Raw genomic sequence first — 23,759 nt, 5'->3', positions numbered from 1 at the left:
CATAAGAACATAAGCGTTGCCATACTGGGACAGACTGAAGGTCAATCAAGCCCAGTATCCTGTTTCCAACAGCGGCCAATCCAGGTCACAAGTACTTGGCAAGATTCCAAAAGAGTAAAACAGATGTTATACTGCTTATCCTAGAAATAAGCAGTGGATTTTTCCCAAGTCAATTTTAATAATGGCTTATGGACTTTTAAACCCTGCTAAGCTAACTGCTTTTACCACATTCTCCAGTGTTTAATTACAATGTTGAGTGAAGAAATACTTTCTCCGGTTTGTTTTAAATTTACTATTTAGTAGCTTCATTGCATGCTCCCTAATCTTAGTATTTTTGCAAAGAGGCTGGATGTGAGTGCAGGGTACCAGCATGGAATCATACTGTCAGGGGCAGCCCAAGGAAATTTGATGCCCAAGGCAGGGAAGAGATGCTGCCTGCGCCCAGTCTAACATCTACTACTACTACTTAACATTTCTAGAGCGCTACTAGGGTTACGCAGCGCTGTACAGTTTAACAAAGAAGGACAGTCCCTGCTCAAAGAGCTTACATCTCCCCCTTCCCTGCTCAATCCTCTTCCCCATGTTTAACTTTTTTTTTTCCAAAACGCGGCAGAGATTTCCATAGGCTGCCCTGTTGCGGTGCCAACGGCACCATCCTCTTTGCTACTGCGTCCCGCTCTGAGAAATGGGAAATGTCAAGAGGTGGGCCACAGTGGGAGAAGAGGCTGGTGCTGTTGGCAGGGCAGCCTATGGGAGTTGCTATTGCTGCCGCTGCCACCTTTTGGACAAAAGAAACGTAAGGTAAAGGGTTGAGGAGGGAAGGTGAGTGTGCCGCTCCTGGAACATGCTGCCTGAGGCCCCCGTCTCAAGGTAGGGCCACCACTGCATACTGTAGACTATGGACTGTCTTTCAGTTATTCTTATCAAACCTTGGGATTGAAACATTTTTTTTCCTTTTCTTTACCTTCTTCTGTCCAACAATATTAGTACTGTAAACTGCTTAGATGGTATCCCCGATATGCAGTATAAGAAGAAATAAATAAACTTGAAATTTGAAACTATAGCATACTGCTAGTAATAATATTTAAGAAAAACAAGAATGCAAGTAAGTGATTAAGGGAAAGCAGTTTACATATCATATATATATAGGGTACTTATTTGTACCTGGGGAAATGGAGGGTTATGTGACTTGCCCAGAGTCACAAGGAGCTGCAGTGGGAATAAAACTCAGTTCCCCAGGATCAAAGTCCACTGCACTAACCACTAGACTACTCCTGCACTGAAGGTAACTCAGTGATCTGTTAACTGGTTTCTTGTCATGAGGCTGTCCCTAGCTCTGCTCCCATTCAGGGCCTGTGTCTATGGGGATTTTTTTTTCTTTTTAAGTAAATAAGGCCCAAGTTTAATACACCTAGGCCTAAATTAATCATTTAATTTAATCAAGTGCATGTGACCTAGGTGTCACTAAGTGACCTATCCTAAAAGATCATTTTTTTCCGCACTTCCCATTTAGGGGTCATAAAAGCCCTGATAGCAACGTGGCTTAATATACACCCATGAATTTTCTAGGTGGACCCCCTAACAGCAGAAATCAGGGAAGGAGCTAGGCGGTCCCGAAGGTCATATAAGAGAAAGTTTAGCAGAGAAAAAGGTCTTTTATCTCTTTTCTGCCACTCAGAAGCAAGCAAAGGGCAGAAGCCTGCAGTCCCAGTTCTTGTGAGCATTGGACCCCGAAGTACCACCCTGACCTTAAAGAATAGGATAAAGAGGAGTTTCCCAGAAAAAGAAGAGGGATCCATAAGACGAGAAAGTTACCAAGAGTAAAGTTTGCACCCTTGCTTTCCATTCTTGCTGAACTCAGAGCTGCCAGAGCAAGTTCCAGTATCAAAGGGACAAGGCCTGCACCAAGAGAAAAAGGGAAAGCGTTGAGTGTTGTTCCAGCCCTTGACACTAAGCAGGAGGGCTGTCCAGGAGAAGGCTACCAGGGAGGGAGGTGCAGCCACAACAGAAACCAGGTTGTGGCAGACAATATGAGAACAAAATGCTAATTAAAAGCATGCATGTCATAGCATCAATAAGCATGCATTGATATGGTACACCCAAGAAACCCCAGTCACACCTTTGGACCCACTTCAATTTTATATGGACTTAACACCATTGTGTCCTTACACTTATGGGCGCGCGCCTTAGTAACTATAGGCGCAAATCTAAAAAGAAAATCGACAAAGGATATTATGGACAAGGAAAATAAAGAGAAGCTAGCGGCTGACTTGAATTTTTCTAGATTTTAATGGAGCTTCAAAACATTTGTATTCTTTTAATGCGCCTTAAGCAGAGGGTTACATTATAGTTCAAATAACGATTCAAATTACAATACTACAGCTCAGCAAAAACTGCCACATCTTTTATATATTGCCTTGATTAATTAAGGGAGAATTACAGGAACTCTTTTGGAGGTCTTGGAAGTGTAACGTTAGGATTACACTACATGAAGAAAGTTTGACCCCTTGGAAGGAATTTGAAAATTGGGGAGATTCTAGTCAGCCCCAGCTGTGAACCTTTGAGGGCTTATTTTACAATAAAGTGGCATCAGCTGTGACTACTTTACTTTGTTTGGCCCATAGACGTTGTTCAGATGGAGAAGGTTGAGTGCTGGGTGTTAAGAAATTTTCAAACATTTTTTCCTGATAAAAGTTCAAAGTCATCTAATAAGTACTAAAGCACATTCTGTATGTTGGACTCACATTTCTATATACTTGTGACATTTTTTCCTTAAGTAGCTGCTGCTGCTGAGGAACAGGGAGGTTCCATGTAGTTTCTGACACTCATCTAATCAGGGCCGCCGAGAGGGGGGGGGGACAGGGGGTACAAAAGTCCCCGGGCCCGGGCCTCCGGGGGGGGGGGGGGCCCGGCGCCGCCACAGTCCAGCCCACCCGCTCTCCGTAGCTCCCACAACTAACCTGAAGCGCCTTCATCTTCGACACAAGCAGCAGCAGCAGGGCAGGCCACTCCTTCCTTCCGTGTCCCGCCCTTGCCTGACGTAACGTCCGTGAGGGCGGGGCAGGGAAGGAAGGAGTGGCCTGGCCTGCTGCTGCTGCTTGCGTCGAAGATGAAGGCGCTTCAGGTTAGTTCAGAGGGCCCGGCACTGGCAGCGGGTGGAGGGGTCTCGGCGACCTCGGGTGGGGGGGGGGGCGCAACGCGACGTGACCTGGGGGGGGGCCTGGGAGCGGCCTTGTCCCGGGCCCGGCCCCGGCTCTCGGCGGCCCTGCATCTAATCACTCCAGTACTGAAGAAACCTAACCTATAGTCCACTCTATGTTCCAGTTATAAGCCAAATACTACTGGCAAAGAGTCACTTAATCCTCCATTGCCCCAGGTACAAATAAGTACTTGTATATATTATGTAAACCACTTTGAATGTAGTTGCAAAAAGTACAGAAAGGCGGTATATCTAGTCCCATTTCCCATACAGTGAAGACACAAGCAACAGGCTTTTTGGCAGAGAGAAGGGACCTCTATATTTGTCGGGCTGATGTCCGCCGTACTCACAGCAGAGATGCCAAGGGTGGGCCATCCCAAAGAGTCAGATTTACCACCCCATGGAGTGAGAAGTTTTCAGACAGTGTGTCTTGAATACAAATTTAGAAAGATTTAAGTAGAGTATGCTTTGGAAATAAAAAGAGCAGTACAAATGATATTTGCTTGCCTTTGGGGCCTCTGAAATATAAGGGAAAGAGAAATGGGGCTTCATATACCGCCTTTCTGAGGTTTTTGCAACTACATTCAAAGTGGTTTACATATATTCAATTACTTATTTTGTACCAGGGGCAATGGAGGGTTAACTGACTTGCATAGAGTCACAATGAGCTGCAGTGGGAATCGAACTTGGGTCCCCAGGATCAAAGTCCACTGCACTAACCACTAGGCTACTCCTCAAAGAAGAAACAATATGAGACTTTCCAAAAGAAGTTGCCAAGGTAACTAAACAGTTAACTGCATACATTTTCCATAAAGCGTCCCCCGTGCAGCGGCCCAAAGAATATACATAGATTTTAGAAGACATATACTGATAGTTAGGCCACATGGCTTTTTTTTCTCTTAAGCTTCTCAAAGTAGTGATCAGAATTAGTGCTCTGACACTGAAGCCCTAACAAGTGAAAGGGGGAGGGGCACATTAAGGAGGCACCATGGATGAGCACCATGTCCCAGCCATGCTCTACTACTGCTACTAATCATGTCTATAGCACTATAAGACATACACAGTACTGTGCACAAACAAGTAAGAGACAGTTTACAATCTATTTCAGACAAACAGGACAAACAAGGGATTAAGGAGTACATTTATTTTGGGAATGATTAAAACATGGGTATTGTTGAACAGGTGGATAGAGGGTTAAGAATTAAAAGCAGCCTCAAAAAGATGGAATTTTAGCCTGGATTTGAATAGGGCTAAACAGAGCATGAGGCACTGACTCAAAGTCTATTCCAGGCATACAGCGCAGCAAGATGGAAGGAATAGAGTCTGGAGTTGGCAGTGGAGGAGAAGGGTAGACATTAGTAACTTACCTGATGAATGAGTTCCCAGGAAAGGGTGTAAGGAGAGATAAGAGAGGAGTGATACTTAAGAGTTGCAGAGTGAATGAACTTGTAAGCCCGTAAGAGGAATTTGAACTGTATGTAGAAATGGATAGGGAGCCAATGAAGTGACTTGAAGAGAGGGGTCATGTGAGTGCAGCAGTATTGGCAGAAGATAAATCATGCAGTAGAATTTTGAACAGATTGCAGGGGAGAGATGATTTAGTGGGAGACCTGTGAGAAGCAAGTTGCAGTACCCTAAGCGGGAGGCAATGAGAGATTGGTTAAGGGTTTTAGTGCTGTGCTCAGAAAGGAATGGATGAATTTTGGTAGTTAAAGAGTAGGGGTGGGCAACAACCGTTCTTGAGGGCCACAACCCAGTCGGGTTTTCAAGATTTCCACATTGAATATGGATCAACTCTACTTGCATATAATGGAAGCAGTACATGCAAATCAAACTCATGCATATTCATTGTGGAAGTCTTGAAAACTTGGCTGGGTAGTGGCTCTCGAGGACCATGGTTGCCCACCCCTGTTATAAACAACAGGTTTAGCAGTTTGTTGAATGTGAGCAGAGAAAGAAAGAAGGAAAGGAAGGAGTCAAAGATGACCCCAAGATTATTTGCTAGGAGACAGAAACAGAGAATGGGGAGTGGGGGGGGAGGAGAGGTGGGTTTAGGGGGAAAAAAAGAAGTTCAGTCTTGGTTACATTCAGTTTCAGATGGTGATGAGAAATCCATGCAGCAATGTTAGATAAGCATGCTCAGACCTGGGCCTAGATTCCTGCTGAAACTTTTGGTGTAGAGAGATAGATCTGGGATTCATCAGCACAAAGTTGACACTGAAAACCATGGGAGGAGATCAGAGCACCAAGGGAATAAGTATAGAGAGAGAGAGAGTGAGGAGAAGAGATCCCACAACAGAGCCCTGAGGTACAATGAGTAAAAGTGGGAGAACAGTGGAGGTGGATTCACAAAAGCACACATTAAAAGTGAGATGGCAGTGATAAGAAAACCAAGATAGAATAGAGCCCCGAAATCCAAGTGAAGACAGCATATCAAGGAGTAGGTGATCAACAGTGTCAAAATCAGCTCTGTCCCAAGCGTAATTTATAAAATAGCACTTAGGCGCCTGGGAAGTGAACCTAACTTTAGGCGTGGCTACTTGCACCAACTGAAACATAGTGAAAATGTATGTGCCATATGCATGTTATTCTATAAACACACATAAATTTTAGGAATGCCCCTGTTCCGCCCATGACCTGCCCATTTCCATGCCCCCTTTTTCAAATAGCACATAAATTATAGGTGTGTAAAGTTCAATTAACTTTAATTACTGCCAATAATTGCTTGTTAAAAAAATAATTGGTGCTAATTGGCTTGTTATTCAATTCAATTGCATGACAATTGGGCATACACCCAAATTTGCACACATAATTTTTTGCGGCTTTTACAGAATTAGGGAGTATGTCAGTATTCTGTACATTAAATATGGAATGTGCACATAAAGGCAAGCGCCCTGCAATAGAAATGCCCTTTAAGGGACCCCCATCAGCAGGAACTAATTTCAGATCTGCTGAATAGAGTACTGCTTGTAATTAAAGCCATTACAGAAGTAACTTTTTTATCATCACTGTGGGGATTTTAGATGTAATACTAAGTGGATCTTGGATAAACAAAGCTCTTTCTTTTATTAATACACAAAAGTGTTGCTTCCAGTTACTGTGTTCATAAAAGGGGTGGACCCTTTGGAAGTAAATTGAATGTTGATATGCTACCACTAGATGTACTCATTTGAAACTGTGTTCATAAAAGAAGACTTAAATCCATTCACATCTGCAGCTTTCCCGAGAACAAAGAATATTCTAGAAGTTGTGATTTCTTATCTGACCACCAATATACAAAGGATATGGTACATTAGCTTTCGCAATCTCATGTTTTTCCTTCTTCATGTGAATCATGAAGGGAGCATTTCTGCCCTTTTGACTATATTTAATGTATTTATTTACAAGACTTTATATAGTGCTTTTCAGTTGTACTTAGCAAACTACTATTGTTTTTTGGTACTTTAATTCCAGTATTTCTTCTAAATTAATCCAGAACATTTGAATTTTCCAGTACCTACAGAAATGGTTAACGCAAATCAGTATAGAAAGCCAGAAAACCAGGGCTGGACTTAAGACGTTGGTGTCCACAAGCGAGACCAGAGAGCAGTGGGAGGGAAGGTGTCTCCCCCAGAGATTGCAGAGCAGAGAGCTAATCCAAGCCCAGGTATTCCAGTGCCCAAGGCCTGTATCAACAATGGTGAAATCCGGGCTTGCCAAAAACGTCACACACATCAGCTATTTGTTGTTCAAACTTAACAGCATTTTATTCCCACAGTGCTTATACTTTTGGTGTTCTACAAATGACAGTAGAATTCATTTTTTACTACAAAAATTTACATTAGGGTTCTCCAAATCTTTCAAGAGAAGTGTCACATAGGACAATTAAAATTGAGAGAGCAGATGGGGGATCCCTATCAGAGTTTGACGCCATGCTGTGCTACCAATGTCATCTTCAGTTGATAGATCTGGGGAACCTGCATTTGCCACTCTCATGCACACAAAAAGATATAGCTTCCTTCACAGACCAGATACAGCCATGGGCAGTGAAAGTGTGGTGCACCAGAAGGGTCCATTCCACTGGCTATAGTTTGGGAATCCCCAATTTACAATGTGTCATGAGGTCAGATATTATGGGGGTTGTGTTACAAACTGTTTTATACACAGAAAGGGCTTGGAAACATTCCAGGAGTGGGGGAAAAGCAGGGTTGTGCCGTGTACATGTATTTTATAAAATGTGGGTACACATGCATAGTACATGCGCAGATTCACATCGTCAGAGCAGATGTAAATCTGTGTACTACTGGGACTGCTTCTATTTATTTATTTATTTCATCAAACTTGCTATACCGCTAAGGGCCTTCGCCTAGGAATTAAAGCGGTTTACACAATAGAAATCTATATAAGGAAAGGGAAGCAATGGGAAGGATAGACAGATTAAGGGCAGTATAAAACTAGAAGGAAGAAGGAGCTCAGATGGAGAGAAGGAGGTAATAAAGAGGTGTGTCTGAAGCACTTGCTTCAAGGTGGAAATTGTTGGTTGATCTTGAATATTGGCGTGGCAGGTTGTTTCCTAGTCTGGGTCCAAGGTAGCTAAAGGCAGAGTCACAGGTACTGTTGAGGTAGAGGAGTAGGGTGGTGAAAAAGTGAGGAGATTGTTATCAGCGGAGGGGAGGCAGCGAAGGGGGGACCATCATATCAGAGGCAATAGATATTACATTTATATAATCAAATTTTATGCCTCACACAATATAATCATCAGTCTTTGCACATAAAAAAATTGGGTCATCACTCCCCTCGTGATAACTCAAAATTCAATTTCTTTAAAAACAAAACAACTGTCACTGAACTTCTAGATCTGTGTTTCCAAAGTCCGGTCCTGGAGTATCCCTTGCCAGTCAGGTTTTCAGGATATCCGTAATGAATATGCATGAACTTGATTTGCATACATTGCCTGCATTATATGCTAATCTCTTTCCTTTATTTATTAGGATTTATTTACCGCCTTTTTGAAGGAATTCACTCAAGGCGGTATACAGTAAGAATAAATCAAACAAATAACAATACAAAGTATGGCATAGTACACTACTTACAATGTCAACACAATACATAATAGAATATTTTAATTGACAGTCAAGGGTATAAGCAAAGATGAAACATATAGATAGGCAAGAGAGTAAAAGGAGTTAGAAAATAAGGTGACTAATTTAATGAAAGGTGCACATGAGGTCAGAAAAATGGTTAAATATTATCTTAGCTAGGGTACGAGTGGATAAACATGTCCTGCTGAATTATGTGCAGTCCATGTCACTCCTTGTGTGTGTGAGTGAGACTAGCAAGTTAGTTACTTCTTCCATTAAAGGCCTGGTTGAAGAGTCAAGTTTTCACCTGCTTCCTGAAGTAGAGATAGTCTTATGTTAAGCGAGGCTTTTCAGGCAGTGCATTCCAGGGTATGGAGGCTACTCCGGAGAAGGCTCGCTTGCAGGTATCACATCGTGTAATGTCTTTTGGAGAGGGTGTGGTTAGTGATAGTCCTTGAGAGAACTTAATTATCCTTGATGGTGTGTAGATGCTCATCCTATTCTTCAGGTACTCAGGGCCATTTTCTTTTAGGGCCTTGAAGATCAGACAGAGTTTTAAATTTAGCCCTGTACTGTACTGGTAACCAATGATGTTTTTGCAAAAATGGTGTAATGTGGTCATGTCGCTTGCAACCTTCTGTGAGTCTTGCTGCAGCATTCTGAATCAACTGGAGCTAGTGCAGGCCCTTTGTAGTCAGACCATTGTATAGTGCATTGCAGTAATCCAGTCTTGATGTTATCATGGCATGTACAACTGGAATAAGATTTAACTTCTCGATGTAAGGAGAGAGGCAATGTAGCTGTTGCAAATAGTAGAAACAGCTCTTGAAGGTTGCTTGGATTTGGGGAATCAGAGTAAGTGTTGAATCTAACTGTACGAAAAGACAAATGGGTTTCACACTCTCCATAAGGACAGAACACAGCAGTAAGAGGGTGGAAAGGAACCAATTTCAAGTGATCAGTCACCACACCAGGATAAGATGCTTCAATGAAAATTTTATTTGGACCCAACACGGCCCGTGTTTCGGCTCTAGCAGCCTTCTTCAGGGGTCAATCGATGAGTGCTCAGTTGTGTATCGATTGATGATGGAGCATTTTAATATCTTGGTAAAAATTCCGTGTAGCATCACTAATTTCACTTTCACTGTCTTCTGTCCAGCACCTATGAAAGGTGCTTTTATAAAATATCCACTTTTTTGGATGTTCCGCATAGATACTCTGTTGTAGAAATTACCCGTATATTATTAAACTCAGCTGAATACCTAACAGGGTCATCGTGCATGTAACAGAGTATTCTATAAGTTACATGTGGACCTCAGAGACACGCCCATGATCCATCCACTCTTCGCCTGTGTGCACCCAATGCTGGGCCATATCTGGGCTTCGGCATTGATTTTCTGAGTTTCCGGAGCCAGCTAATGCATAGCTGGTTAACTGTGATATTCCCCACTTAACCGGCCATGGGTTACTGTATAAAGGCAGGACTGACTTTTGTGCGGTCCTGTTTAAGTGATTAACCTGGCCAGTTATGGGCTGAATATCAGCACTTAACCGGCTAAGTGCCGACTCTGCTCCCAAAATAGCCAGTTTTCAGCTCAGTGCTAACTGGTTATTTCCAGTGGCACTAACCGGTAAGCAATCAAATGGCCAATAATTCTCAAAACTAATTACAGCAGATTTAGATCAATATATCACACCACATATAAGCACTGCTGATATTATAACCACTCGCCTCCACCTACCCTCCTCTCTTCCTTCCCGTTCACATTAATTGATTTGATTTGCTTACTTTATTTATTTTTTGTCTATTAGATTGTAAGCTCTTTGAGCAGGGACTGTCTTTCTTCTATGTTTGTGCAGCGCTGCATATGCCTTGTAGCGCTATAGAAATGCTAAATAGTAGTAGTAGTAGTAGTAATAATTCTTAACAGTTCACACAAAAAGGTAACTTCGGACCAACAGAGGTGGTGCTCCACAAATTGTTTAAAGGTTTAATGATGATATCCACCTTTTATTGTCATTGGTCCCAGTGGCGTACCAAGGGGGGGGGCGGTCCGCCCCGGGTGCACGCCGCTGGGGGGTGCCATGGCGTGCGCCTGTCAGCTGAGTTCGCTGACTTCGCTAACTTCGCTGCAGCTCCCTCTGCCCCGAAATAGGTTACTTCCTGTTCCGGCCGGGGCAGAGGGAGCTGCAGCGAAGTTAGCAAAGTCAGCGAACTCAGCTGACAGGCGCACGCCGTGGCACCCCCCCCCCACCCAGCGGCGTGCACCCGGGGGGGGGGAGGTGTCATTTCGCCGGGGGGGGGGCCGCGATGCACCCGGGGGGGGGGGCACATTGGCGATCCGCCCCGGGTGTCATGCAGGCTAGGATCGCCACTGATTGGTCCGATTATTCTTTAAACAAACTTTGTAAATCTTTACAATTTCTTTAAGTAACAAGATACTTATCTTAGTCAGATAACTTGATGGTTTCGTGGGACTTTAAACCCATACAAACCCATACAAGTGCAACCTCATCAATGACATGTACATGGGCATTATAACCTCCTCCCCGCTGCAGGTTATTCTTCTTTCTGTACTTCTGGCCTTGGCAACCACATTGTTTTGTCACCTTGAAATACTCGGACACTATCACTCTTGAGGTCTCTCTCGTGGTCGATGCATGTCTGCCTCTCTTCTCCTCATCACATACAGCTCCTTTGCATTTCTACACCAAAAATGCATCACACTCATTTCTGCATATTAAAGCTTAATTGTCAAGCATTAGCCCATGCTTCTAATTTTTTATAGATCACTTCTTGTGCTTTCCACTCCTTCCGGGGTATCCACTCATGTCATCTATAAAAAGGCAACTTTTTCCTTCTAACCCTTTGACAACATTGTTCACAAAGTAGTAAATTTAAAACAAATCAGAGAAAATATTTCTTCACTCAATGTAGCTAGAAGATTGCTAGGCTGTATAGAGAGAGGAGTGACCAGCAGAAGAAAGGAGGTTTTAATGCCCCTGTATAAGACGTTGGTGAGGCCCCACCTGGAGTATTGTGTTCAGTTTTGGAGGCCGTATCTTGCGAAGGATGTTAAAAAAATGGAAGCGGTGCAAAGAAAAGCTACGAGGATGGTATGGGATTTGCGTTCCAAGACGTATGAAGAGAGACTTGCTGACCTGAACATGTATACCCTGGAGGAAAGGAGGAACGGGGTGATATGATACAGACGTTCAAATATTTGAAAGGTATTAATCCGCAAATGAATCTTTTCTGGAGATGGGAAGGCGGTAGAATGAGAGGACATGAAATGAGATTGAAGGGGGGCAGACTCAGGAAAGATGTCAGGAAGTATTTTTTCACGGAGAGGGTGTGGACGCTTGGAATGCCCTCCCGCGAGAGATGGTGGAGATGAAAACGGTAACGGAGTTCAAACATGCGTGGGATATGCATAAAGGAATCCTGTGCATAAGGAATGGATCCTCAGAAGCTTAGCTGAAATTGGGTGGCGGAGCAGGTGGGGGGAAGAGGGGTTGGTGGTTGGGAGGCTAGGATAGGGGAGGGCAGACTTATACGGTCTGTACCAGAGCCGATGATGGGAGGCGGGACTGGTGGTTGGGAGGCAGGAAATACTGCTGGGCAGAGTTATACGGTCTGTGCCCTGAAAAGGACAGGTACAAATTCAAGGTAAGGTATACACATATGAGTTTGTCATGGGCAGACTGGATGGACCATGCAGGTCTTTTTCTGCCATCATCTACTATGTTACTATGTAATGTGTAATTAAAATCTGGAATTTGTTTTTTTAAATTACATTTGTACCCCGTGCTTTCCCACTCATGGCAGGCTCATGTGGCAGGCAATGAAGGGTTAAGTGACTTGCCCAGAGTCACAAGGAGCTGTCTGTGCCGGGAATCAAACTCAATTCCTCAGGACCAAAGTCCACCACCCTAACCACTAGGCCACAGAGACCCAGCAGTTAGCTTAGCGGGGTTTCAAAAAGGTTTGGATAGCTTCCTAAAAGAAAAGTCCATAAGCCATTATTAAAATGGATGTGGGAAAAAATCCACTGCTTATTTCTAGGATACAACTATTCAATTAAATGGCTCAGTTTTGTCTCAGCACTTTGTAAATATACACAACGTCAATTTAGACAAAAACTGTTATATTGCAAATAACATCGAGAATAACTTATATAGGCTGTAGAGGTAATCTCATATCATTTTAGGACATTGCATATCAACCTATACAGTGGCTCCCAGGTCAATGCAAATTTCTAATCATCGAATACCTCCAGCCAACCGGTAGTGTTTTATACTGATACTCTAATTGCGTTTCAGCTGTAAATAGCTTCAAACATCCTACCGTTCAAAAAATCAACATTATTGCAATGTAAAAGCAAATAATGCACAGATATAACTTAGCTTAAATGCTCCCGCCTTGGTGTATTGTCTTCCGTGGCTGGGACTTAGCTGGTTCCATCAAAATTCTAGTGAAACCTCATTGGCAACACCAGTATCGGTGTTGCCAATGAGGTTTCACTAGAATTTTGATGGAACCAGCTAAGTCCCAGCCACGGAAGACAATACACCAAGGCGGGAGCATTTAAGCTAAGTTATATCTGTGCATTATTTGCTTTTACATTGCAATAATGTTGATTTTTTGAACGGTAGGATGTTTGAAGCTATTTACAGCTGAAACGCAATTAGAGTATCAGTATAAAACACTACCGGTTGGCTGGAGGTATTCGATGATTAGAAATTTGCATTGACCTGGGAGCCACTGTATAGGTTGATATGCAATGTCCTAAAATGATATGAGATTACCTCTACAGCCTATATAAGTTATTCTCGATGTTATTTGCAATATAACAGTTTTTGTCTAAATTGACGTTGTGTATATTTCTAGGATAAGCAGCAAAAAACGTATTGTACTTTTTTGGGATCTTGCCAGGTACTTGTAACCTGGATTGGCCACTGTTGGAAAAAGGATGCTGGGCTTGATGGACCTTCGGTCTGTCCCAGTATGGCAATACTTATGTAATGTAGAAGTCTCAGGGGACGATGTGCCGACACGTTTCGCCTTACTGCTGTCTCAAGGCAAGTCCCTTTATGTTTCTGCTCGATTACTCCGTTCTTCACCCCTTACACCAACCAGATATACTAGCCGGTTAAGTGCCACCGAAAATTAGCGGATAGCCCTGAGCAGGCAATTTAACCGGCCAGGAGTCGTTTTTGGCTGGTTAAATCATTTTAATATCGACCCACCCCCCTAAGCGATTTTGGTGTGTATATTATACAATAGTGCCTAGTACTTGCATGCACAAATGTCAAAATATAGCGCCAGTGACACACACAAGTGCTATCATTCTATAACTGATGCGAACATTCGGCGCCTGTCTTTAGATACCGATTTACACAACACATACTATCAAAGCAGATTGCAATCTACAAAGACTTCTGACTAAATTTATTTACAACATTTGTATCCCACATTTCCCCACCTATTTGCAGGCTCAATGTGGCTTACATATTTCCGTAATGGTGATTACCAGTTCCATAAAAAAAGAAATACATAGTTAAGGTAGAGGAGATAGAATGGAGTAGGTATTCAGGAAGGAAAGTTCATCTTATAATAAAAATCGGGATAACTTAGTTTGAAACAATCATGAATATTAAACATAGGAAATAAAGAATTAGATATTGTGAAAGTCCAGTGTACATCTTATTAATTTTTTTTTTGTTACATTTGTACCCCGTGCTTTCCCACTCATGGCAGGCTCAATAATTGATAATTAGGGTGCGTTATTATGGTATATGACAAGGTAACCGTACTCACAGTGCAATAGACATACTACACCGGATAAAATATTCCATAACAAATGAGTTTTTTTGGTTACTGTGCATTCATTAAGAGTACACTTGATGAAAACATTTTTGTTAACATTTTGACATGCGAATGAGCCCTTTGTACTGCCGGTTACTGTATGATCTCCAACAGGACGGCGCAGACTATGCCTCTGCTAGCACTGGCGTGCTCAGTAGACTAACTCTGGCTTCAGATACAGTACACAGTTTGTTTTTGCACTGCACGTGATACTGGCAGCTGACTAGCTTTGTGCTCTAGCCTTTGCTGGAGTTTTTAATTTTAGATCTACAATTTTGCTTGGCCAAAGAGAAGCTTTCATGTGCACCTGGAGACCCCCAAAAGGGGCAAATCTTAACAGATGGAAAGCAAATTCCCAGAGGCAAATTCATCTTGCAGACAACATCACCACAGCACCGAAAGTACTCAGTGGATGAAATACACACAATTTTTGTGACTCCAAATAATTTCCTCACAAAGAGATCCTTAAGCGACACATCTCCCCCCCCCCCCCCCCCCCCCCACACCAACAACCACCACTTGAATTATTCCTCCTCTCCCCCTCCTCGTTCACCAATTCCACATCAAGAGCCCACTTTCTCGGGAACCAGAGAACCCAGTGCCAAACCATTCCCAGCCCAGTATGCAAGGAAAATAATTTGCAGCTGTGATAATGTCACTTCTCTTCCCACTCATCATAATACGGTTCTACTTTTAATCACAGATAAAAAGGAGAGTCTGTGAATAATTAAGAGCCTGCTGCCTGAAGCCAGTCACAGCCATTGCAAGGGATAATAAACATTAAGCCTCTTGAGAACAGGTAAATGCTTTGCAACCCTGACCCCCAGTGCTCCACGCTCTCTCTCCCCCTCCCTCGTTCCTCTAGCAGCTCTCACATTACTTCAGTACCCAGCAGATCCAGCAGTATTACATCACCAGCGACCCATTGGTTGCTGCACTGTAACCCTCTCATCCCTTACGATCCGAAACTCTCTCCAGCTTTCCAACTTTCTCGCCCGTCTTTCTTCTCAATGCCTTACCCTTTGTTTTTCAATCAGTCTCTCGCCCATTCAGCCGTGTCTAAATAACCAGAACAAACTCTTCTCAAAGTGAAATAACAAGTACCAATGTAAACAAACTTTAAAACACACACACACGTTGCTCAAGGCACAGAAATATTTGTAAGTAGTTATCTGTAAGAGGTATTAGAAATGAAAGAGGAAAAGTTAGAAAATTAAAAACAAACCTCATGGACATCACTGAGCCTGAATTCCCTGCTGAGGTGCAGAACATGAGAGCACTGGATTGAATGCATGTAGAACTTGAGCCAAACCTTAACTAGACCAGTGAGTCATATCCTTCCCATTTGATTCCAGTCCAAATGGTGATGTAATCCTCTGGCCTTCTCTCTCTCTCTCCCTCCCTGTACTACCCTCCCTCCCCCTTCTCCTTTTTAGCTCACTGTAAGTGAAGTCACCATTTAAATCTGGCAGAGCTAAAGCATGAAACTTCAATGTAACCAAAACAGCCTCGGGCCTAGTTCCAGAGGTTGGGAAGCTTGGTGGTGCAATCGCCACTGGAAACGGATAAACAGTGCTGATGCCTCAAAGTGTCCGAGCCACTGTCTGGGAGACAAGTCTTGTCAGTGATTTGCTGGTTTTGATCCAAAAAAAAATTATATATATATATTGCAAAAGAAAAAAATATACACTGCCATGTGTTTCAGGCATTGTAAAAGAGAAGGTGTAAAAAAGTTTTGGAGGGCTTGAAAAAGGAAAGAACAAGGAGCCACAGAACCTGTGGGTCTAAGTTAGCCAAGCTTGTGATGCTCAATGTCCCTGTTTTGTAAAACTCTGATGATTTTACAGCTCACTTCAGATTAAAGGTCAGATTTACATCTCATTTACTCCTAAACACATGATTTGAAGTGTCTTTCCCCAACTTCTTCTCCCCCAGCAACAGGAGAAGAGGGTGAACCAGAGATGGCTTAATCATCAGGCAAATTAGGCAATTGCCTAGGCTGACAAAGAGCGATTGTAGTGATAGCAGAAAAATTTAAAAAAAAAGATGCTGTCAGCCAAACAAGCTCCAAGAACCATCCGCATGTACTTTAACTGGCAGGGAGGCTGGGTAAATTTTACACTGAGGTACAGAAAGTATTTTTCTGTCCCAGTAGCGTTCCTAGGCTGGCTGACACCCGGGGCGGATCGCCGATGTGCCCCCCCCCCCGGGTGCAGCGCAGCCCCCCTCCCTGGCAAAATTACACCCCCCCGGGTGCAGCACGACCCCCCCGGGTGCATTTTTACCTGCTGGGGGGGGGGGGGGGTGCCGCGCGCCTGTCGGCTCCGAGTCCGCTTGTTCCCTGCTGCTCCCTCTGACCCGGAACAGGAAGTAACCTGTTCCGCGCAGAGGGAGCAGCAGGGAGGGAACGAGTGGACTCGGCCAACAGGCGCGCAGCACCCCCCCCCCCCAGCAGCATGCACCCGGGGGGGTACGCCACTGCTCTGTCCTGTGAGGGATCACAAAAACATTTGTACCTGAAGCAGTGGGTTAAGGTGACTTGCCCAAGATCACACTTAAACCCTGTCTTGCCTGGGTCTCAGTCCACTCCTTTAACCATTAGGCCAGCATTACCCAAGTCAGTCCTGGAGTACCCCCTTGCCAGTCAGGTTTTCAGGATATCCACAATGAATATGCATGAAAGAGATTTGTGTGCAGTGGAGGCAGTGGATGCAAATCAATCTCATGCATGAACACAGTAGAGGAGTCATACTTCCCGTCTGGCAGCCTCTGTGTTGCCTTGGAGGAAGGTGGTCACCTAAAAGGAGGAGATCACCACCTTGGTGATACAGGAAGCCATTCCGTAGCCAGGCCCTGCCCCTTCCAGAGGATTCAATATCCTCTCTCAGTGAGGCTTCTGCCCAGGAGGGAAGGGTTAGAATGGAAATTTTAGTTGAAGATCTGATTATTAAGCATGTAGATAGCTGGGTGGCTGGTGGGCATGAGGACTACTTGGTCACTTGCCTGCCTAATGCTACTACTACAAATCATTTCTATAGCGATACCAGTTGTACGCAGCGAAGGTGAGACCTCATATGCCACCCAGATAAGACTTTAGACAATACTGTGGTGGAACCGGCTGTCTTAGTACATAAGTACCAATGACATAGGAAAATGTGGAAGGGTGGTTCTGGAAGCCAAATTGAGACTCTTAGATAGAAAATTTAAATGTACAGTCCTCCAGGGTAGCATTCCGTGCTCAGGACCCAAGGGGCAGGCAGATCCCAAAGTCTCAATGCATAGAAGAGACAATGCTGCAGAAAAGAGGGATTTATATTTGTTTGGAACCAGGCAACAATCAGGGAAAGGAGGAGCCTATTCCAGAGATATGGACTTCACATTAACCAGGATAGAACCAGACTGCTGGTGCTAGTCTTAAAAAAGGAGACAGAGTAACTTTTAAACTAGAATTTGGGGGAAGTCGATAGACGCTCAGGATCACATGGTTCAGGTTCTGGGTAAGATATATTCGAGTGATACTATCAAAACAGGGCATGTCAATGGAGAGGTTGCAACAAAGTCCAAGCAAGTCAGGTGCTTTTAAAGGAAAAGCGGACAAAGTAAAGATTGCCAATTATCTCTGTCAATGGCTAAGCAGGTTGTGGACACAAACAAAAAACACACACGTTGAAATGTCTGTATACAAATGCTAGAAGCCTAAAACATACACCTCTTAATTCTGTAACAGGACCCTCACATTTATGTACCACTTAAGTGCATAAGTCAGGGATTTTCAACCATTAAAGTTTTCGGTATATCCCCATTGAAATTCTTTTTTTGTTTAATTCTATAATTTTTTATTGTTTTCAAAACATCCAATTCACAAACACTCATAGCATATAACACAATCCAACAGCATAAACCATCATCAATATACCATGACTCATCATATCCCCCCCACCCCCACAGATCCCAACCAGCTTTATGCCATGTAGTCCAGGGCTCCTCAATTAAACAAATCATAAACTATGATAAACGCACAGTTCTATCATGCCTTGAGCTACTACTGAAAAAAGTGTGATCAAAATCTAAATAAATAAAATAAATAAATCCCAGATTTTGTGATATTGAAGAAGGCATCCATATTTCAAAGCCATTAATTGGGACATCAAATGGCAATAATTCACTTGTTTTGAAAATGCTTTCCATCGGGGGGGATAGAGGCCTGTTTCTAGTATTTCGCAATATAATCCAGGCCGCAGTATAGATATGAATCAAAAGTCTATGAACTTCTTTCTTAACTCGTACTGCTTTAAAATTCAGTAGGCAACATTCTGCTGTCATAGGCTGTGGAAGACAACCACAGAAGTGGAGAAACGGGATCCGCTACGAGGGGAAATGCAGAGACAAGGGAGTAGCATGATCAACAGGACACTTCCAACCAAGACCAAGGAGACGAGAGATGGAAAAATTGTTCTTTAATAGTAGATAAGACTCAACACGGCACAGTGTTTTGGTGAACAATGCCTGAATCAGGAGTCTGTGTATGGTGATCACTTGTAGATGCAGCTGAAGAGGAAGCAAACCAAATCAAGCCTTTAAAAAGGACTAATGATTAGTAAATATGCAAGTGGCGTTACTAAAAGTATAAGAAAAACTTTAAAAGAATCGAGTCCAATAAGAACCAAATAGGAAAATCGCTGTGTCAGCTGCATCTACAAGTGATCACCATACACAGACTCCTGAGGAAGGCATTGTTCGATGAAACACGGTGCTGTGTCAAGTCTTATCTACTATTAAAGAACAATTTTTTCCATCTCTCGTCTCCTTGGTCTTGCTTGGACGTGTCCTGTTGATCACGTTATTTCCTTGTCTCTTCATAGGCTGTGGAACAGGGAGAAAGCCAAGGAGGTGTTGATGCAAAGTGACCCAGAAAGTCTGTACCTTCAGGAAAGTCCACCAAATATGATAGAAAGAACCTATAGCCCCACAACTCTGCCAGCACTGGGCTGACCCTGTGCCAAATATTAGGGGTATAATACAATTGGTAGAACATCTTATATCCACTTTCAATTAGCGGGGTTGCCATTGAAACTTTAAACAGATATTGAAAGGTCTTATTCCAGAGTTTAGGATCATAATGAGAAATTAAAACAGATTCTCATTTATCTGTATCAGGTGCCAAAGATTGATCTCTCTGTAAAAGCGCTTTGTAAAGCCTAGAAACCCCTCCTTTCCCCGTGCCCAACCTTACTGCAAGTTGTAATTCTGTTTCAACAAGACTGAGGCCGCTTTTAGCTCTATGTGATATAAAATCCTGTAGTTGAACATAGTGAAAAACATATTGATCAGGCAACCCATATTCACCTTGTAAGTCCTGATATGAAAGGAACTCCCCTTCCTCCTACAATTGACCCAATGTGAAAGAGATAATGCAGCCCATCTCCAATAAGAATGGTCATTAGTACCCAGGACAAACCCACGCATATATTATGGAGGTCTGTCACTGATACTGTTGATCTGGAACATCTGAGCCCTGCACTGTATCCAGGCTTCCAATGGAGCTTGGATTAAACCTCCCATATGGATTTTTCAGGGAGGGATGCCTCTTCAAAAAATGTTTATTTCTATTTTAATGCCAGGCAATGTGAGCTCCTGGCTTGCCATTTTCGTCACAGGTGTCACTTTGTTATGGGGTGCACTCAGCCTCCCGATAAGCCTCTGCATCCTTCCAGGCACTTAAACCCCAGTCTGGATGTCCAGGGGTTAAGTGAGCAGCTGGACCAGTTAGTCACCCATTAAGTTAGATGCTTTGCTTGGCTGGTTGAAGTTTTACCTGAATAATGAGGCAGCCCAGTTCTTAACTAATGGTTTATCATTTTGTTTTGTTCTTTCAAGGGTCATTCTTTACACCACAAGAAAATTAATGCCCCATCAATTGTTCTGCATTCTGATATTGTGCAGGATAGACAACAGAAAGAAGTATAGTTGGGTAGGATTTCTGGCCTCTATGATGGTCCACCTTTGGCTGATTTAGTAGTTTCCCCAATAGGTATAGACCCCGTGAAAGAGGCATGGAAGTTTCATTTAATTTACAACCTTCTTCCATAGGGGTCCAGTGTTAATAACTTTATTGATCCTGAATTATGTTCAGTGCAATATACCTTATTTGATCAGGCAGTAGCTTTGCTGAATGGTCAAGGTCCAGGAGTTTTGATGGCCAAGAGTGATATTGAGGCACTTTTCACCTGTTGCCTATTCACCCTACTTCATTTCATCTTCTGGGCTTTAAATCTGATGAGAAATACTATTTACACAGTTGTTTGCCGATGGGTTGTTCAGTTGCCTGTGCCTACTTTGAAGCTTTCTCAACCTTTTTAGAATGGGTAGTGCAACAGGTGACTGGTTATGCTAATATAGTGCACTATTTAGATGATTCCTTGTTTGTGAGAGATGCTGGATCTAATCTTTGTGCTATGCTAGTAGATACATTTAAGTGTGTGGCTAAGGAGTTGGAGTTCCATTGGCATCAGAAAAGTCTGAAGGGCCGAGTGCAATTTTGACCTTTTTGGCTATTGAATTGGACTTGGTCTGGATGAAGTGTAGGTTGCTGCAAATAAGGTCTCTAAGTTGGTGGGGGCTATTGATGGGGCATGCACAGCTAAGAGGTTGACTTCCAGACAGGTCCTGTCTTTGATTGGATACTTTAATTTTGCTTTCTGGGTTATACCACAGGGTAGAGTCTTTACTTGGTGGTTAGCATGACTAATGAAGAATGTTCATCAGATGCATCATTTTATCAGGATTCCAATTTCGGCGAAAGAATACTTAAAAATGTGGGGTTCTTCTCTTAAACATTTCAATGGAATACAAGTTTGGTAATTATCGGCAGTATTGGCCTGGGATTTGAAACTGTTCTCTCATGTGCTGGGGGGCAAAGATTTTGGACTGCATTTTCAGGGAGCTTGGTGTGCTGAGCAGTGGCCTGCAAGTTGGGTGTAGAAATATTGCTTTTTTGGAACTCTTTCCAGGTTTGGTAGCTTTTGTAATCTGGGGGGGGGGGGGGGGGGGGGGAAGAGAAGCTAATCAATCGTAGGGCGATTTGGCGGTCTGACAACACAGCAGTGGTGAAAGCTTTGAATAATCAATCTGCTGGTTCTTTGTTGATCGCTGAAGTAATGCGAGTATTAGTGTTGAACTGTTTATTGTTAAATGTAACAATAACTGCTAAGAATATTCCTGGTGCTCATAATTAAATAACTGATGGTATTTCTTGTTTTCAGTGATTGCGTTTTCAGGCCTTGGTGCCAGGTGCAGACAAAGAGCCAATCCTGATGCCACCACAACTTTGAAATATCATCCAGTTGCATTAAGAGCTGCATCATTCAGCATTGGGCAGTTAACAAGTGTTGGGATTGGTCTGTCCATATGGTTAATGCAATCTTAGCCAGCATACGTTTTCTGTGCAAGTTAAGAGGTTTGTTGAATTTACTTCTACTTTTTTAGTGAAGAAATGTTTGAGGGATACATTACTACTGGGAGATCAATTAGTCCTCTTCGGGTGCATTTGCCGCATCTCCATGATCAACTGGAAATTTTGCCAGCAGTTTGTTCCTCAGAATACAAGGTTTTGCTTTTTCTTGCTGCTTATTCTCCGGCATTCTATGGGGCTTTTCATATAAGTGAGCCTGCGGCGGCCAATAAGAGGGACATGGGTATTTGGGGATTATTGAGCTCTGATGTAGTCCTTTCATCCATGCAGGTGCATCTTCATTTGTGGCGGTCTAAGACTGACTAGCTTGGTAAGGGTACTGGGATAGTTTTGCATAAGGCAACCGGTCTCCTCATTTGTCCTTGGCAATATGTTTGGAATTTTGGGCTGGTAAGGTTCCACTTTATTTTGGTTAGCTCATCAAGATGTAACCCTTTTAACCAGATTCCAATTTGCAGCAGTAATTTAGACAATGCTTACAGGAAACAGGGTTTAATCCTTTGCATTATGGGACTCATTTGTTTAGGATTGAGACAGCTGTTGCTGCTGAGGGTGCTTCTTCCTCTCTAATAAAAAGTGTGGGGTGTTGACAGTCAGATAGATTGAAAGGGTATATGACGGTGTGAAACATTACAATTGTCGTTTTGTCTAATTGTTTATTCTGTCAGCTTCTATTCTGGGGCTTTACTTAAATCATGGTATGGCTCTACGGACATTCATTCATTTTCTGGGTACAGAAGACAGTGCAGCAATCCTGTTGGGGTCCTCATCTGAAAGTATCTCATTTGGGAATGAGGATTCGTTAGTTGGGATTGCGAGGCATGCTCTGGAAGCAACTATTACCATCGTTGTTGCAAGCCTGTCTTTTGTCTACACCAACTTATATACTTATTCATTTAGGTGGAAATGACCTTTGTTATATAAAAGGTGTCAAGTTGATCAGGCGTATAAAGAGGGCGTTTTTGGCAGTACACTATTATTTCCTACTTACTCGTATTATCTGGTCACAGATTATTCCTAGGACATTTTGGAGGGATGCTAAATGTTACAAAGCCATTGAGAAATTATACAAGCAGGTGAATGCAGAAGTATCCTGTTTTGTTGGCAAATGGGGTGGGGGGGGGGGGGGGAATGGTTTTGATCCATGATTCACTGACAACAGATTGTCCAGGTCTATACAGGAACGATGGTGTCCATCTTTCTGAGATTGGTTTGTCACCCATTCAGGATATAGTAACATAGTAAATGATGGCAGATAAAGACCTGAACGGCCCATCCAGTCTGTCCAACAAGATAAACTCATTTTACATGATATGTGATAGTCATATGTATACCTGAGTTTGATTTGTCCTTGCCATTATCAAAGCACAAACTGTAGAAGTCTGCCCAGCACTGTTCCTGTACTAAAAGTTCTGAAGCTAACGTCGAAGCCCCTTAAAATTTACACTCCAGCCCATCCATATCTATTCAGCCACAATCAGACTGTAGAAGTCCACCCAGCACTGGTTTAACGCTCCAATTACCGGCGTCACCACCCAACTTCCGCTAAGATTCTGTAGATCCATTCCTTCTAAACAGGATTCCATTGAGTTTATCCCACGCATGTTTGAATTCCATTACCATTTTCATCTCCACCACCTCCCGTGGGAGGGCATTCCACATATCTACCACCCTTTCCGTGAAAAAATACTTCCTGACATTACTCCTGAGTCTGCCCCCCTTCAACTTCAATTCATGTCCTCTAGTCCTACCACCTTCCCATCTCCGGAAAAGGTTCGTTTGCGGATTAATACCTTTCAAATATTTGAACATCTGTATGGACATTCTTGAGGCTTGTATTGCACATACTTAACCTGCAGCTGGTGAGGAAGCAGAGACTAGCTAGGCTGCCATCGCTTGTGGCGGTGATTTGTTTTGGACATTCCACATGGAATGGCATTCCTGGAGGGAATTTTGTGAGTTTAGGAAATTGGGGAGATATGGGATGAAGCTACGGGGTCATGTGCGATGCTATGAATACTTAGGAACAAGAACCCTGCCTATTTTTCAGTTCAAAAGTATATGTTAAGTTCATTTAGTTTATTACCATCTAATTGGTAAGTTCTTAACTGTTAAAAGTTTATTGTATAATGTTATAATATTTGCAAATTTAAATTTGGA

At 42.9% G+C, this 23,759-nt stretch overlaps 1 protein-coding gene across 1 annotated transcript in view; it reads right to left on the bottom strand.

Annotated features, from left to right (window-relative positions):
• CREB5 (cAMP responsive element binding protein 5) overlaps positions 1–15,394 on the bottom strand; it is a 245,152-nt gene extending 229,758 nt beyond the window's left edge. The window contains exon 1 of the mRNA XM_030189971.1: positions 15,354–15,394. Within this exon, the coding sequence (XP_030045831.1) occupies positions 15,354–15,364 (11 nt within the window). The 5' untranslated portion in view covers positions 15,365–15,394. The remainder of the gene's footprint in view (positions 1–15,353) is intronic.
• Positions 15,395–23,759: the final 8,365 nt, after the last annotated feature.

The sequence above is a fragment of the Microcaecilia unicolor genome, chromosome 1, assembly GCF_901765095.1.
Source record: "Microcaecilia unicolor chromosome 1, aMicUni1.1, whole genome shotgun sequence".
Classification (NCBI taxonomy): Eukaryota; Metazoa; Chordata; class Amphibia; order Gymnophiona; family Siphonopidae; genus Microcaecilia; species Microcaecilia unicolor.
The sequence above is the reverse complement of the archived record's forward strand: the minus strand, read 5'-3'. Positions and strand labels throughout refer to the sequence as shown.